At 46.7% G+C, this 17,334-nt stretch overlaps 1 protein-coding gene across 6 annotated transcripts in view; it reads right to left on the bottom strand.

Moving 5' to 3' along the window:
• NRP2 (neuropilin 2) overlaps nt 1-17,334 on the bottom strand; it is an 89,199-nt gene that overhangs the window by 29,587 nt on the left and 42,278 nt on the right. For all 6 annotated transcript variants that reach the window (XM_038142166.1, XM_038142168.1, XM_038142167.1 and 3 more), the window contains exons 8-12: nt 13,757-13,901; nt 13,110-13,459; nt 11,839-11,983; nt 8,031-8,147; nt 5,332-5,484 (exon numbers count right to left, since the gene is read on the bottom strand). In XM_038142166.1, the coding sequence (XP_037998094.1) occupies nt 5,332-5,484; nt 8,031-8,147; nt 11,839-11,983; nt 13,110-13,459; nt 13,757-13,901 (910 nt within the window). The remainder of the gene's footprint in view (nt 1-5,331; nt 5,485-8,030; nt 8,148-11,838; nt 11,984-13,109; nt 13,460-13,756; nt 13,902-17,334) is intronic.

The following is a 17,334-nucleotide window of genomic DNA, read 5'->3' as shown; positions in this document are numbered from 1 at the left end:
ACTTTCATTTAGGATGGGAAGTCAATCCTCCATAAAACTAATATTTATATTAACTAGATCACTGCATCTACTGGAAAATCCCCTCAGTTTTGATTATGTGTTAATTAGCCTGCCAAGTCCTTGCCATTTCAGTCTCTAAATCAGCCCATCAAAAGGCATAAAACCCCACACTTACCCAGAAGCAGGCTCTCAGCCTGCTCTCCAGAGCCCTTCTAATGGACCCGCCATTACATCCTCTCAATTAAGCCTCACGCCCTCAACAGCACAGTGCAACTGTGAGTCCTGTTACCTTCCAGGGAGTGCAGGGAGGGCACAGTGTCCCTGACAAATCAAATGCCAATTAGAGCCCGACACTTACGCTACGTGAGCTGCCAGCCACCAAAACTTGTCCTTTGGCAGCGTGGCGGGCACCCTGCCTGCCCTGCATGAAAGGTGTGCACAGCCCCACCAGCCCAGCTGTGCCTGCACAACTGCAGACCTGAGCAGGCTGGTGCTGCACCGCGCAGGCTGCACGCACTCGCTTTCCCCAGCCCTGCTCCGTGACTCGCTGCTGCGAAGCCATGGGGTGGTACACACGCTAAGGTTTGAGAGATGGTGTCTTGCTTTGCAGAGAGCATTCCAGCCTGCTTTTTTAAGCAAGAATGTCACTGGTGTTTGGGTCCAAAAAGCGACTGAGGCAAGCAGCGAGCCCCAGAGAAATAGTTTCTTCTCCTCTGCCTCCAGCCCAGCTCAAGCAAGCAGAAGCTTTGCTGGGACAGACCATGGCCATACCTCCTTCTCTCATGAAAGACAGTAGGGGCATATGGGCAGCCAGAGCCTGGCCCTAGCCTGCAGCCAGGGAACTCACACAGCAGCTGACACTCAGCAAACCTCTTGTGATTGGGGTGCTGGGGTGCCCCAGCTCTGCCATGCTGTGGGCAGCCAGGGCATGAAGGACTTTCTAGCATTTGCTGTCCTCACTGTGCAAATGAGAGTCAGGAGAGACACGTACAGCTTTGCTGAGAGGCAATCTGCACCACACATGAGGGGAGCGAAGAGAGACAGAGATGGATATATGGTCTCCTTCCCACAGTGTGCAGCTGCTCACTCATTGCACAGAAATGCTTGACTTTCATACCACCCCGCATGTAAAACTCCTTCCTACTTCAAAGGACACAGGATTGACCCTTGAGGTCAAACTGTGTCCCCAAGGCACAAGCCCTGAGACTCTCATGAGGGTAAGTGCAGACCCACTTCAGTTCAGCCCTGCCCTGTTAACACCATGAAAACCTTTCTGCTGGTTTGGACACAGTAGAATCAAGACCTTCCGGCAGCAGTTCTCATGGATTGCAGGAAAAATATGAAACTTTCCCTTTTAAAGATCCCATGGGAAAAACACAGGAATGGTAAGGGGTCACCATCAGCTTAAAAACAGCTTAACATTTGTTTCTCTTAAAAAATAAGCTCTTACGAAACTTCAGAGCACTATAAACACTCCTCTGCTGAAAACACTTTGAAACAAATAAACCTTTCCCTGCAGTGCCTGCAACCCAAGTGAGCAGCATTCCTGACCCTCAAAGCCAGCGAGGCCACGGCCCACAAGAGAAGCTCTCAGTGGGTTTTGCAACCCAGCCCAAGAGCTGTGTGGTCAGGAGAGCTGCAAGGTTAAAAGTGCTTCCTTTTCAGTGCACACGTACAGCTGCCAACATCCGAGCAATACAGGGCTCACGATGCTGCCGGGGCTCTGACCCTGATGCTGTGTTCAACTGAAGGAGAAGCAATACACGGTAAAGCTGCAGATCCCACGGCACTCTTCTAGAAGCACAAGATATTTGCTTAAGCACTGCAAGAAAAGGGAAGGGGGAAAAATGGGCAAAACACGGAGATTCCAGCTCTTCAGTTCTGGCTTATTAGTGTAGCATCACTGAGAGCAATACAATCACATTGACCAGCTAAGCATACAACCCATAATCTTTAGACCCTTCAGGATCAAGACCCCAGTGAAATTCAAAGATGGTGAAAAGTTGAGGTGCCCAAGTTATTAACCCAGATTTATTTTCAGGTCTTAAGACCTTTATCTTGACACCAAAGGCATGTTGCCATTGCGTGCAGCAGGAGGAGGGATGAAATCTCATTGAAACCTGAACTTGTTGCTCCGTGAAGCTTGCTAGGTGCAGCTAAGGGGAATCTTTCTACAGATGGAAAGCATCTGAAAGTCCATAGAGGGAAAAATCCTGACAATCTCTTATGGGGGAATGGAAAAGGGAGCCAATGCAACTTTCTAGGCTTGCAAAGGGCAGGTAGCAGTTGGAACCATGCTGGGCTTCTGCTGAGCTGGGCACTTTGGGTCCACTTTCACCAATGAGGTCCCCAAACGTGTAATGGGAGCCTGCAGGAGAGGACGTGGAGTTAATCCATGGTGCGAAGAGCCCAAGGAACACAGGGCTAAAAAAAGAAATGCAGAGCTGCCTGAAAGAGTATCTTGGAAATAAAAATAGTGGAATGAGAGCAGTGGGTGTCTTGTCAGTCTTGAGAAGTTCTCTGTGCCAAAGACAAGGAGGAATTGCATGCAGCGCATAAAATGAAATTGGGAGATATCTGAGGAATTCAGGCCTGTCTCTCAGCAGACTTTTCTAATCAAGTGCCTCACAGAGGATATTTCACCATGGTCATTTCCTTTCCTCTCTCTTATACAGACTGAGCCAGGGCTCTTCCTTTCATTATTATTTTTTCCTTTTTAATTTTAATTTTTGTTTTGCCATTTTCAAAAGAAGTAAAAACACATTCCACATAGCTCTTAAAGGCACAGCACACTTTCTTGCTACTGTGGAGCAGCCATGGCCTCTAGCCTGGGCCAGCACCTTTAAATCAGAGCCAATTGGGCTCCAGAAGCCTTGAGTTCTCCTTAACTTTTGTCCTGCCTCTAACCAAGCACAGCTGCTCTCCTTCACCCAACTGCTCACCCCAGGGTGGGGAATTCACAAGCAAAGACCACCCTGAACAACGGCTTTTCATTCCTTGCTCCCTGGAGCCTGAGTGTGAATTTTCTAACGAGAAACAAAGTGCTGGAGGGAGCACGAGGGAAGGGCACGGGAAGAATGGGGGAGTGTGAACCAAACAATGCTTTGATTCTGTCCCCACCAAGGAGCTGGCATTGCCTCTTTTTCATGTTTCTCCAGTTGCCTTTAAAAGCTCCTTGGGGAGGAAAAAAGCAAATAGTTGCTTCTTTTTGTGTCATGTCTTCTTAATTTTTAAGAGCAGGACCAAATTGAGGCATAGCAGTGATGCCTTTGAATTCCAGCTCCTCTGCAGCCCTGTGGTGGGGGGGCAAGGCAGCAGAAGCCCACAGATGCCAGGATGGCACACCCTTGCCTGAACCAGCCAGGAGGCAGATCCATGGTAGTGCCAATGCTGATCCCTCACCCTGTGCTGGTGTTTGCTGCTGGCTTCTCCCACTGCTATGGGTAAGTCCCTCCAGCCCCCTGGAGCCACCTCCTCCTCCTCCTCCTCTGCCCACACAGCCCATGACTTGCAGGGCAGTGCTGGAGTTCCTGCCTGCACCCCCTCAGTGCTTCAGTGCCTGACTCTGCACAGCACCCTAAGGGAGAGCTCTCCACACTGGCCCAAAAACAGACCACTGAACTCAGTAGGACAACATTCCCCAGCCCCAACTGTGAAACTATGCAATTCATAACAGAAAAAGGAGAAAGAGCAGAAGAAGGGTAAAAAGAAGGGCTGCATGCTGCTATCTAAGGCAGCACCAGCCTCTCCTGGGCTACAACAGAATCTTCTAAGAAACTATGGCCAACTAATTGTAGAGAGACTCAGGGGAGAGGAAATGAAATGAAAAATTGAGTCTGAGTTATAAAAATAAGTAATTTTTATCCTACTTGCCGGAGACTTATATTAATTAAACATTATTACAGTGAATGAGATGGGGAGGGTTATTAAGTCTGGGGCTGGCTGTAAGTGTTCTCTCCTGTTGCCTGAGGCTCCACTGAGCTCCAGATATTAATCTTCTGAAGCACTCAATTGCTGAAGAGATAAACACTTGAAATATGAAAATATTTTTCTCCATAGCAGACACTGTATCCCTATGTCACGCCAAAGAATTTTTTGGATGTCCATATGTGCTGCACTTACAGCATTACCGTGTCTCTTAGAAAAAAGCTAAGCACCTCAGGAGCTGAAGAGAGAAATGATGTGTGCATTTGTGTGGGGGTGATTTGTGTGTGGAGATGTAGCAGATTCTCCTCTTCCCATATGTTTCTGGAATACATATTTTCCTCTTTAGCACTGCCTACCAGGTGTTGGCTGCACGGCTTTCCAACTGGCTGGCGGCACTGCCAATCTGGCCAGCGACTCTGCCAGGTGGCTAACAGGTTCGCCTGAATGTTTGCATTCTGAGATTCAACCTCACCCAGGGGAGGGCGAGGAGGGGCCCACATCATGCACAGGGCCCTGGGCATGGGACTCGGAGACACTGGAATCACCAGGCATCCCGGCAGAGCCCAGGACAGTTAAGATCAGCCAGCTCGCCTGCAGGAGCCTTGACTTTCACAAGCAATGACTGAGAGTGAAGCGGTGCTACGGTGACACAGCCGACTGTTATAAGGAAATTGGCAAATGGTCTTCGTGCCAACCGTGCCACAAAGTCAATGAGGGATAAGGAAAGCGCGCTAGTCCTGGCGTGAGTTCCAAGATGTGAAGCTGAAGAATTTGATCTATCAACTGCATTGCCAGAGGCAGGCTCCCTTGCAACCCATGCCAGCACATCTCAGTGAGGTCCTCCATAAATTAGGCTCAGTCACACTCATGCAAATCTTCTGCTTCCAAAGCACGAAGGGAAAAAGAGCAAAAGTCAAACAGCAAGAAGCTGGCATTTCCAGCACTCTTAGGGCTTAGCTCATCCTTCACTTGGAGGAGACTGAAATCCAGCCTCTGCAAGCCCAGAGTGCAGAGGAGCTGAAGACTATAGGCAGTCTGAGAAACATATGGGAAAGGAAGAAATGCACTCTGGGGAAAAAGCACTGGATCCTACAGAGGATATTTGGATCAGGTCATGGAACAAAGCCTGGGTTAGCCTTCACAGTCCCATGGGATTCAAAGCCCAGTGTCTGATTCAAGTCTGTCTCAAGAGGACAGTTAGTGTAATTCAGTGCCAGTGGTCACAGTCCTATAAATAAGTCATGAACCATACAGTAAAGCATCTGAAAGTTTCCGTAAAAGAAGTTCAGCTCTGCACAGCCCTTGCAACTCATGATAGCTGTGCAATATTCATTCATACTGTTCACATGGAGAAAGCCCCATCAGCTCTCTCTTCCCTGCTTTGGTTGGTATTAATCATCTTACCAGGCACAGTGTCAGGGCTTGGTTCAGAGTTGCCAATCCAGGTGCCTGTAGGCTGAAAAGACCACGTATAGCCAGTTGCTGAGTCGTGTGACCAACCACAAAGGTCTTCAGGAAGATCAAAGTTGCAGTTGAAGTTCGCAGGGAGTTGGAAATCTTACAAAAAGAAATAGAAGCAAAATAAAGTTAGATTAAAAAATGACCTACCCATGAAGGGTTGCTATTAAAAAAACAACCCAAAACTAACATAGCTGGCAAGCCACCAAAACTGAAGAAAGCATGAAATCTCACTCACACTGATGCTTTTAACCTATCTCACATTTCTTCAGCTCCAAGGATCAGCCTTAAGTTCTGCATCATCAAAATGTTCACACCACGTCCTGTGGCTAATCCACCAAACTAAGCAAATATAAAACCAAGAACCAAATGCTTCCAGACTCTAATCAGCACCTTCTCTTCCTCCCCTGAGTGGTCAATATTAAATGCCTTTTTAAATGTCAGGAAAGAGTCCTTCCTGAGTGCCCCATGCTCAGAAGTTCCTGCCTGGCTCCAAAAGGAGAATCTCAAGTGCTCCAGAAACCCAGCTCCTGAGTGACAGACCTAGCCACTTGCACCAGACGGGAGCTGTCTGTCATCCTGGAGAGCTGTCACTCACTGCTTCCTACCTTCTCGTGAAAATGTTACCAGGGAAAATGTGGGGCTACCATGAGCTCAGGCTTTTGGATTCTGAGTGAAAGAAGCCAGCCTCTATTTCTAGCTCTGCTATGGACTCACCACATGGTTGTTGGGCAAGTCCTTTAACTTTCCATCTTGAAACACGAGCAGAGTTAATTCCCCTGTGACAACAGCTTTGAAAGCTCTGGAGAGCTTTTCTGCAGACTGTGGGCAGGCGGGCACATGCCAGGGACTGCATGTGGCAGTGAGGCAGCTGCTGGCTCCTTTGGTTGAGGGAATCAGTCACGTGGCATGGAGGCTGCAGAAATGGGCTGAATCCATACCAAGCACTCAGTGGACATGCATATCTGAGCCTAATTATAGGCCAGGATTTTCCTGAGCAAAGAGGAAGTTTTAAATCACAGCGCCCTCAAAGTGAGCAATAGCCAGAAGGAGGTGAGTGACTCAAGTGATAGGCATCAGGAGAACTTCACTGCAAGGGGCAGCGGGCTTTTTTTACATGCTCCCACTCCAAAATAAAACAATGTAGATCATGGATCCTTTTATTCCAATCTAATCTCATACCCTGGAGAGCAGCATTGTTTCTGTTTGGCTGTCATAAATCTGATTGTCCAGAGAAATGCATTCATTGTTTTATGGAGTATGAGAATGAAAATTGTTGCTAAATCTGAGGGAAGCTGACAGGGAGGCTGGTTCCACGCTCCACGGCATACTCTGCTTGCTCTCTTGCCCTGGATTGCACCCAGGAATTGTATTCTTGCAGAGACTGTTACTGGCCTAAATTTCCTCTCAACACTTTCCCAAGTGCCTCAATGGTTGCAGGGTTGCACAGGCTTACCACTAAGGCAAAGCAATGAGAATCAGGCCCTTTGAGCTACTTCTACAACTTACATTTCTAGAACTGAAGTACAGCAGAACCCCCATGGGAGGTGTGAAAAAGCCAATTAATGTTGGTTTATACATTTTTTTATTTTAAAACCCATTAATTTTTTTATCTGGGACTGAAAGCTGAAGTGACAGAAGTCCTAGGAGATATCTCAGAGGATAGTTTTTCCTTCTGAGATTCTTGTTGAAGTCCTCGTGTACATGCTCCAGTGCTGAGGCCCAGGCTCTGCTGTTGCACCCAGGGGAATGCATTTCCTGAACATTGCACTGTACAACTAACCTTGCACAGCTCTGTCAAGCCCTCTCCTCTTCATCTGGGCATTTCACAACCTTTAGATGCTCACATTCCCCTTGCAAGAAGCAGAAGAATATGATGTCTGCTTTTACAGATAGGGATTTGAGGCAGAGAAGATTAGCCCTCCCCCAGCACTGGCCCTTAACAAGCACAGCGTGGAGTCTAAACTAACATTCAGCTTCTTCCATGGTCAGAAGTAGTCAAGTGCTACTGTTACCAAACCATTTCACGTACATCTGACAGCCATCTAAGACTGGGTAGATGAAATTCTGCGTGGGGTTATTGTTCCTCTCTCTCTACTGCCCACACAAGGAGCCCAGACTGTCCTCTTAAATTTTAAGCTGCTGATATCAGCGAGGATGATTCTTAAGCAGATAAGTGTTCAGGACATCAATCTTCGATACATGTTGTGATTTACTTCCCAGTTGTGACTTCTACAAAAGGAGCCCTACATACCAGGCAGTCTGAATCACCTTCTGAGTTTATGACTTCCAGCCAAGAGGTAATCTGGAATGGAGATGGTTCCAAACAGGGCACTAAATTAGTTTCTTCAGGTCATGTATGGAAGCTGGGAGACCAGCTCTTCATTTCTTCTACCCCAGGGACCGAATTAGTTGCTATCTCTTGCTCTTCCATCCTTCCTTGATAGAACTTATCAGATTTTGGCAGATTTGTTTATGGGTTGGTTTTGTTGTTTTTTTTTTAATCCTGGCCTATCACTAATAATATTACTCTAAGCTTTCCAGGAATCAGCCCCATGTATTGGCACTAATGGGAAGATAAGAGTATTTTCCTAGCTCTTAACCCATCAGTTATTGAGATAAAGATGTGCTGCTCTGATACACACCGTCCTCTTCTCCACAGCTGTCACCACAGTCAGTTGCTTCTGCATCAGTTGGGTAGGGAGTGGTGGTCTCTTCACTCTTCAAAGTGGGCACCAGCGTCTCTGCAGTGGGCCTGACATCTGAAAAAATGGAGTAGAGAAGCTGTTTGCAACAGACAGAACAAGAAGCCCAGATAGTAGAAAAAAAGGCAAAAATCTTTTTCTTCATGTTCTTATAATGGCAGGAAGAGATAGAACAAGTATGCCATGAGATTTCCACGTGTTACAAATGTCAGCATGGTTTGAACTTCAAGTGAACTGTCTTTCCATATGGGAGTTCTATGGAATTGGAATTCCCACTGAACAAGCCTCTTCTCTAAACATCCACACTACTTTTTCTCTTAATTTTTTAATCTACAATCTACATGGGTAGTTGGAAATCCACTTAGCTGTCATTACTGGATAAGTGAGATCACAGGCAGAACATCTTTTTCTTTCATAAAGGCATATGACACGTTGAAAAAACACACACAACATTCCCACCAATTGTGCCAATTTATAAAACAAGTCACTCAAACCCACAAATGATGTAACCGCAAACGGACCCAGAGGATCCCCTAGTGAGCTCTGGCTCACTGCAGAAAGCATCTGGTTTCACACTCCAGGCTCCTGACTACGCTTTCAAAGGGTCTCTGTCCAATTTCCCTTTCTCTAATGTGGCCCATGTGTAAAAACCTCCAAGCAGGTGTCAGGGGAAATTTAAGCAAGAAAGGGAAGGATATTAAGATCAACAGTAAATGACATTAGGTTCCAGCAAACTCTCCTTTTATGGGTGCATTAAGTGGAGTACAGCAGACTTGATTCTTTCCACTTTTAGAAAGAGGCAGCTTTGCTCAGTTATGTGTGATTGCGTTTCTTTGTCGGCACCCTTCAGGATATCATTTAATAAAGCCAGAAGCAGGAGGAAATGGCTAAATACATTGAATATTTTCCATAGGCTCCTTTATGCTCTTTTATTTTCCTGTTATTAAACATGTTGTACATAAACTCTCTGGGTTTCTTTACTTTTTTTTTCCCCAATGACTGTCTTTTGTTCAGGATAAAATACCAAATAGCCTCAAAGTCTTTTAATTTGTAACTTCAAATTTGTTACAACCCCATAAAACTCCAAATGCAACCAAGAAGCAAATTGCAAGCAGCCAGGCACAGAAAAATGTCATAAAAAAAGAAAAAAAAAAAAGCAGCAGGTGAAAGCAACATATCGAAAGCTGGAACTTATTTAGAGTGGGTACCTTGTTTTAGGTTGTTGTTCTTGTATATCAAGATTTATAGCTGAAATGTGACAATGTGGAAGGACCTTGAAAGCAAGTCCCATATGGGACACAGATGCTGAGCGGATGTAAATCAACAGTGTTGCATTACCCTGGACTAGCCGCAGAAATATATCTTGAAAAATCAGTTACCATGGTAGAGCTGCAACACGATGGTTACAAGAGATAATGAAAATAACAGGCAGGACAGCGTCATGTGTGAAATAGAAAGTGAAAAAGAGAGGTCTTGCTTGCTTGCTTTCTCCCTCCTGCCTGGCCCTGCAAGTGTCTGTTCAACTGGTGGTAACTGCTAATCAAAATGCAAAGTCACTGAGCAATTGAAAACAGATGTTTGGAACTTCAAAGGATAGAAACCCAGCTGCTAGTGAACATTCATCATTCTCCACTCTTCAGAGGAAAAACTTTGGCAGGTCTTTGAAAGAAGCCAATTGCTGACTGCCTGCTTCCCAATTTTTGAGTTAGTAGCCAGCTAGTTTGTGAGCCCAGTTGGAGCTGTTACCTGTTTAACTCAGTAATTAAGATGGTTGCTACTGATGAGAAATAGAAACACCTGGGCAGGATGAACATGGGCTTAGAACCTCTCTTGAAAATATTTTTAATCATCTTGTTTTAATCCATTTCTTAATCTTGTTCCCAAGCAAGTGCAATTGCCTGGGTTTTTGCAGCCACTTTTGTAACACGCCTGGGTCCTCCCAGCAAAGGAGGACTCTTTCTGGGGATTGTCAAGGCCTGCTGCATGTAGCCAGCCTGGATTACGCATGCAGATAATGCCATGGGCTATCTCTGCTCCCCAGGTTGCATCAGGGATATAAATGCTTTTTATAACATGGTGAATCCACAAGATTACCAGCACTGCTCGATTACAAAGCTGAATGCCTGTAGGTTAATAAACCTAGGGATATTTATGACCTGGCAGTTGAGTTTTAAACATTACAATGTGCAAATTATTACCCAGACTGGGAAATAACCATAAAGTACCTTGCCTGAAAAAAAACATGTGCTGTTGCTACTGATATTGAAAATGAGCATGGACACACATGTAAAAGAAAATTTGGGCCAAAAATAGCACAAAGCATTAAAGATGACAAATCCCTCACTCTCTAAGCTGGAGGAGTGCAGTGGAAGGGCTGGCATGCACATGGCTGGAGGCCCTGTGTGACTTTATGGCAGTGATGTGGTGCTGTGATGCACCATCCAGCAACAATCTGCAGAGATCTGGCAGCTGGAGACTCCTGGGAGCTGCAGGAAGCAGCAATGTGGGAGCTGCCTGACCATGTCTGAACAAATCCCTCACCTCCTGCTTCTTGCACCTGCTTCTCCCACAACATCCTAAGACATCATCAAATTTAAATTAAGATCTAATCCGATTTAAAGTTTAGATAATTTACAATGGATTGCCAGTCCAGGGGGATATTACCATTGACTTCAAAAGTGAAAAATTATCATTATTAGTAGTGTGTACATGTGCTGTGTGATTCGCTGTTAAGTGTCTGCAATGCATCTTGCGGCACGTCACAGGAGGAAATGCTAGTAAAGACTGCACAAGAGGGTAAAAAAAGCCCTGTGTCTTGTAAGCTTCCTAGAATGGGAATTCTTACAAGAAAATGCCTTCTACAGATGTGTTTATAAAATGGAAATCATACCTCTTTATCACTGACATCTGGACTCCAGATTCGTATGTAAGCAGATTATTAAAAATAAAAGATTAAAAAAGAGGATAACTAGCTGCTGGCACTGCAAAGTTAGCATCAGACCGAATGACCCTTCGGGTACATTTTTTGCTTTTGGGGATAAACTATAGAGAAATCAATCACCACTGAAACTCAGAGGGTCAGAGGCACAACCTCTACTGATCCCAGTAAGTGTGTGAAGTCAGTTTCCATCTCTGTATTAAAAATGGTGGCTGAAAGACATACCACATGTGGACAACAGGTGGGTAAAAGTGAGCAAGTTTCCTGGGTCTTGGGGATGTTTGTAGAGATGTCACAGAGTTAACTTCCCAACCTTGTCTGCAAAAAGGTTTCCACATTAGGTTCAGTGAGAAAGGGACTGTTGTTTATACACCAAAGCCTTGTTGTGGCAGCTCAGGATATGAAGTATTGGTCACTGCAACTCTGCTTCTTCTCCTACTTTTTGTCTTATTATTTGGACTAAAAAGCCCAAATGTCCTCTAACGTAAGAGACTGCGAAAGACTGCACAATGTCCAGGTAAAAGATCTGAAAGGAGTGTGAAGGGAGTTGAGGACAAATTCTGCATGGGGCTCTGTGTGAAAGCTTGGAGTCCAAACATTGCTGCTACATCCTGCATCGAGGCCAGTTCTTTTAAAGGCGGAAATAAAAAGGTGGGGCCAAGCCACCATACAGGCGCTGTCTTCATGCCTGCAGTCTCCCTGCCGCAGCACGGCCGAGGTAGGACAGCAGGAAATAACCTGAAGTTTGCACCTTGCTGGTGTAGAGCCTGCCCCAGAGCGGCCAGTGGGCAGAGGTGTAGGGGTTCCTACCTGTCCAGTCACAGCCCAGCACCTCCAGGCGCATTCCTATGCCCGCTGGGGACCACCTCTCTGGGTGCACTCGGACGTACTGGGCAGGAACAGGGTCAAACCTCCGGACTTCGGGGATGTCATAGTGGATGTTGCCTTCAAAAAGCTACAGAGAGAAAGAGAGAGAGAAAGAAAAGGAAAGAGATGTGTGCATTGTGAGCATTTCATATGCTCTCAACCAGACTTGATATTTTGTGTCTGGCAGAATGTGGCCACAGCCTGAAGTAGTTTAGCTGCCTGACCCCAGGCCATTGAGCCCAGCTGAGCAGAAATTGGGCTGTTCCTTGGTTTCAAGAGGACCAGCCAGGCTATTTCTGAGAAACTTGCACAATCACTCCTGGCCTCTGCTCAGAATCCAGGGGTTAGATTCTGATCCAAGCCATGCAGGGGAAGCCTAGGGAATATCCACTAATTTCACATATAAATGAGATCAGATTTGTCCTTTGGAAAATAAAGAAGCTACTGCATGTTCTAGGATGGTGTAAATGCTTGGTTTTTCTCTCAGTCCAAGTACTGCTGTTTTTCAGCTTACATGACAAACTAAAGTCTGTGGGGAATAAACAGAGAGCTAAAGATAGCATCAGCCCTCACTTGAAGGATTAGGAAAAATTAAAACTTACCCAAATTTTAGGCAGAGGAGTATGCATAAAAACAGAACAGGCAGTAGCAGATAATTTATTTATTCCTCAAGCCCCCCCATAGCACTAAGCAGAAAGATTATGGGGAACTCCAATGATAAAGAAAAAAATATGGGGAATTTCAGGGTCACACCAGTGTGGCAAAGGGACTTCAGATGTAGAAAATTTCCTAAAGAGAAGCTGTGATTCATCTTCCTCTTTCAGAGGTGCACACAACAACAGCAACACCTTTCCCCTTAAAATATGCAGCTAGTTTGTGTAAAACATAATTGTTTTACACAAAACATAATAAAACACACCATCTCTCGGACTCTGACCTGCAGGAGCTGGGAGAAGCAGCAGGTGATGTCCACATCCCCATGCCTGGGACACAATAGAAAATGAAATCGCCATCCCTGGGGAAGGGTGGAACTTATGGCCACTAGTACAGATTTGGAGCAGCACCAAGGGACACGGCCTGAGATTTCATGGTGACAAGTCCAAGCTCCCAAGGTCTCTGTGGGAGTGGACAGCGAGCTTCCCAAGACCCCCTCAGGGAGACTGAAGCTAGTCAGAAAAATATCCTCTTTCGCAGCTGCTCCAGGCAGTGCCTACCTTGGCTTGCATTGTTTTGGAGTCCTGGATGAAGTCCCAGTCCTTTCCATTCATGCTGTAGGCCACCTTAAACTTCTTCACAAAGGAACGGGACTCGGTGGTGGTCACACTGTCCCCTCCACGAGCCCCCTGAATGATGACGCCTCTGATATTCTTCGGGACACCAAGGTCCACCTGCAGCCACTCCTCCCCAGGCTGGGCTTGGGGCACACGGGGAAACCAGCCCGAGCGGCTGCTCACCAGGCGGGCCATGCTGGGAGACCAGTCATAGCCTCTGATGGAAGAGGCAGAGATCTGTGAGTCAGGAATGAGGCCAGAAAGCATTCCCAGCAAGTTGGAGCAGGGTGAATCTGCAGGGAAGGAAAGGCCATGAACAGTCAAGGTAATCGAAGGGAAATGCTCGTGGTTCTCCTCACAGCATTAAGCTCTGGACACTAAACCACCATCAAAGGGCATTTCCCCCTCCCTCCAGGAGCTGGAGGCCTGTCCCTCCAAGCGCATCCCTTGCGATGGATGCCTCCATGCTAGTCACAGTGTCACCATTCCCCCCTCAAGCAGCCTTGAAGTGGCAAGGGACAGCACCCTGGGACAGGCTGTTGGAGGGACAGTGAGGAGCACTGAAGCCAGGGCGAGGAGAGGACCCTCACCAGTGATGCGGCAGCCATACAGTTCCAGCCTCAGGGCGATGCCGTTGTGCCAGGTCTGGGGACGGATGCGCACGAAGCGTGTGAGCACTGGGCTGTGGATCTTGTTGAGAACCACCTCTGTGGCATCCTCATTGGCCTGAAATGTCTGCAAGGGAAGGAAGGCACAAATGTACATTTGAACACATTGTTACATCCTCACCAGATAAGCAGTCAAAATAATCTCAGCAGGGAAAATCAAGGAAAGGTTTTCTGGTCAGGGCCAGCCTCCAACCAGGGCAAGCACCAGAAGCCAGCAGGGACATGTGAGCTGCTCACATGTCACAGGACAGCATGGTGGATGGATTCCCCTACCAGACAGGGGGGCCAGGAGTTTTCTGCCTGACTGCCTCTCACAGCGCTTCGAGGCACCTCAGACTATCAGGTCTCAGCTGCTTCAAGCTTGCCCCCAGACCTAGATCTGCTCCAGCACGAATTTCAAGATGCCCCTAAACAAGCTGACATCCTGATGCATCCTTACACTGAGCTCCACCCGGAAACATCACGTGCAAGCAGTGGTGCGAGCAGGAAGGATGCACCTCTGCCTGGGGTGACAAGCTGCTGCCTCAGCCAGCCCCTTGCCTTTGCCTCTCCTGTGCACATGCAGCCTGTCACATGGAGACAGCTTTTCAGGAGTTTATGATCCCACATGGTATGAAAAGGCTGCTGCCTTACCAGATGGCCATAATCAATAACTACCAGATGGATGTTAGATCCACCTCTTCTGTCCATTTTTTTTAATAGGCTGGACAAGGATTGGATACATGTGTTTCTGTTTTAGGCTGCAAAGCCATAGTGGGAAAGAAAAAGAAGGGAAAGAGGAAATACCCAAGGGGGGGATAATTTTCAACCCTTTCTCTGCCCCAGCATAAAGCACTAGAGATCACTGACCAAGGCTGCAGGCATTGTCTGCTTTCACTCCAAGCACTTCAGAACAGGGCTAGACTATCCTCCCATCTCAGCTAGGAGCCACATCCACACTGAGATGCTGGCTGGGTTCTTCTGCAAGCTCCCACCATGTGTATGTGTACTAAGCACAAGAGTTCCCAGTAAGTTTATCTCAGGAAAGCAGGAGAGTGTAATCTCTGGCACCAGTCTCCTGTGGGAGGCAAGAGTCAAACAATTGAGGACAGAAGAAGGGGTGACGCGGTGTCCTGGCCCCTTGCCTTGAATAGCAGCTAGGAAGCATTTTGTGAGCCTCCTGCAGCTCTAGGCTTGAAGATGGCACATGTTACTTCTCTTCTCCCAGGATCCAGCACGGCAGGGTGTGCAGAGGGTGTTTACAGGGCTGTTCACAGCAGCCCAGCTAGCTCTGGGCTGCCCCTGCACATTGCCATCCACTCCTTCAGCAGTGGATGGAGCAGCCACTCCACAGAGGGAATCAGTTGCAAATCTGGCTGGTAATTGGGATGAGGGGTTGATGTGAACTTGAGCAGAAATGCTAATCTAGAGAATATATATCATGCTGCTACCGTTTAGCAACACAGCATGGTTTATGTGTTTTTAATATCCTATTTTATCCTGTCTGACCTCACTTCCCATCTTTTTCCTTGCTCAGCAGACACCAAATACCCTTTTTTCCAGCAGGAGGGCTATAAGAAGAGTGGTTACTGTGGAACACTCTCCAGGCATATGTGTGTGTGTGTGCATGTGTGTGTGTGTGTGTCTTGTAAACCTGCGGGCACAGACACACAGACACACACACAAACAATTTAAAAGGATATATTTCCACAGCACAGCAGAGCCTTCAGCTTTATGCCAACACAGAAGCTGACACACAACACCTTATCTCTGAACCTAACACCGGAGGACAGGAAATGTTTATCTGAGCCAGTGCAACTATTTTAGCATAAGGAGCAGCATGTCAGGTCAGACCAAAGGTCTCTCTGTCCCAGAGGACGGCTCCTAATGGTGGCCCCGGCAAATGTCCAAGGGCAGCAAGTCCAGTCTTCTCCTGGCAACCTCTGTTTGCTTCCCACCGTCAGCAGTGTGAAGACTCCATGAGCCAAAGGTTGCATATGGACCAGCATGTTTAACAGTCACTGACGAGGTTTGCTGCTCTTTTTGATTTAACATGTTTCAAGTTTTGTTCTTTTTTAGCTCACTTCACACATACAAGCATCAGGGGCCAGAATCCAAATTTACACCAGCATAATTTGTTGCTGACTTCTGCACAGTCAAGCTTGACAGAAAGCAGAAGCAGGACTGAGCCCAAAAACTTTATCACTACTATAGGCATCGCTGAAAACATCTCTTAGATGACCTTGGTCTCAACTATTTGCTTCCAAGAAGAGCCATTTCAATTCTGCTTTAGATTAAGAAATCAGCAACTTACTCAGGCTAGATCACATTCAACAAGCTATGAACTCTGAATCTGGGCCATGACACTCCAGACTGCCAGCTTGTGAGGTCAGAATTGGCCCCTGACTTGCAGCTCTGCTATCAGCTGCACTGGTAGGATCTGTTCCATGTAACCTTGCTTCCCAACAGCCCCAACTGATCATGGGAAGTCATCACTTCGCACCCTGTTCAGCGTAACACAAATGGGCCGCTTTCAGAGGGCATGTGCTTGGTGCTGTTAGAGACCTGAGGTACTCCCATACGCCTGCTCTTTCAGCCTCCTTCCCAAGTGGAAATGCATTGTGAGCCTGCAGGCCCTGATGCTGCTGACCAGGGTCTGAGCCTGACCATCTGGTTTCCCTGTACTGAAAATCCTGACCCCAGAGCTCCAGCACACTGTGGAGAGAGGCCCATTGACTTCAACAGGCTCTACATCCTGCCTCAAATTAGCACTCACAGCATAGGAAGAACTAGCAAGAAAATGTGTGAAATTGGGAGTGCCAAGAAAGCAAAGATTTCTTCCCTCTCTACCAAAATAGAACATTGCTATTCCTCCCGTCCTATCTGCTTCCCATCCCACTCAGCACATATTTTGAGCCAAGTCTTTGAATGGTGTAAATCAACATATCACCATTGAAGTATAAGAAGTCACAGTAATTTACACCAGCAGAAAAAAAAATACCTGGCTGTGATCTAGGGAGATAGATAGATAAATAGATATACACTCAGCGGAGAGCACACATGCGTATGCTCATGAACACACACTGAAGGGTGATGGAGCCAGAAGACAAATGGGAAAACCATTAACAAATTAAAAGCACTTTCCAAGAAACAGTCAAGGGAACTCTCTTTCACTGCTGCATCAAAGAGCTGCCCATCTTCTCCTCATACACTGTATGTTTACTTCCGTTTTAGTCCAGACAGCAGGTCTGCATGTGAAATTAAATTGATAATCAATGAGAGCTGACCTGCTTAATTAATTTGCTGCAGAAAGCAAGCGGTAAGGGAGAGGCTGTAAAAGTAGGGGACATAATGTCTAGGCTAGAGGAGGACTGCAAAAGTTTTCCGTGTGCATACACATGCAGGCTCCACAGCAGCATTTACAAGTTGCATTTCTGACATGTTGGAACCATCATAGGGCGATGGGGGGGATTGCTGAAGCTACATTAGTTCCAGCGGATATGGGAATTGTGCCGTTGGCA

The sequence above is a fragment of the Motacilla alba genome, chromosome 7 (genome assembly GCF_015832195.1).
Source record: "Motacilla alba alba isolate MOTALB_02 chromosome 7, Motacilla_alba_V1.0_pri, whole genome shotgun sequence".
Classification (NCBI taxonomy): Eukaryota; Metazoa; Chordata; class Aves; order Passeriformes; family Motacillidae; genus Motacilla; species Motacilla alba.
The sequence above is the reverse complement of the archived record's forward strand: the minus strand, read 5'-3'. Positions and strand labels throughout refer to the sequence as shown.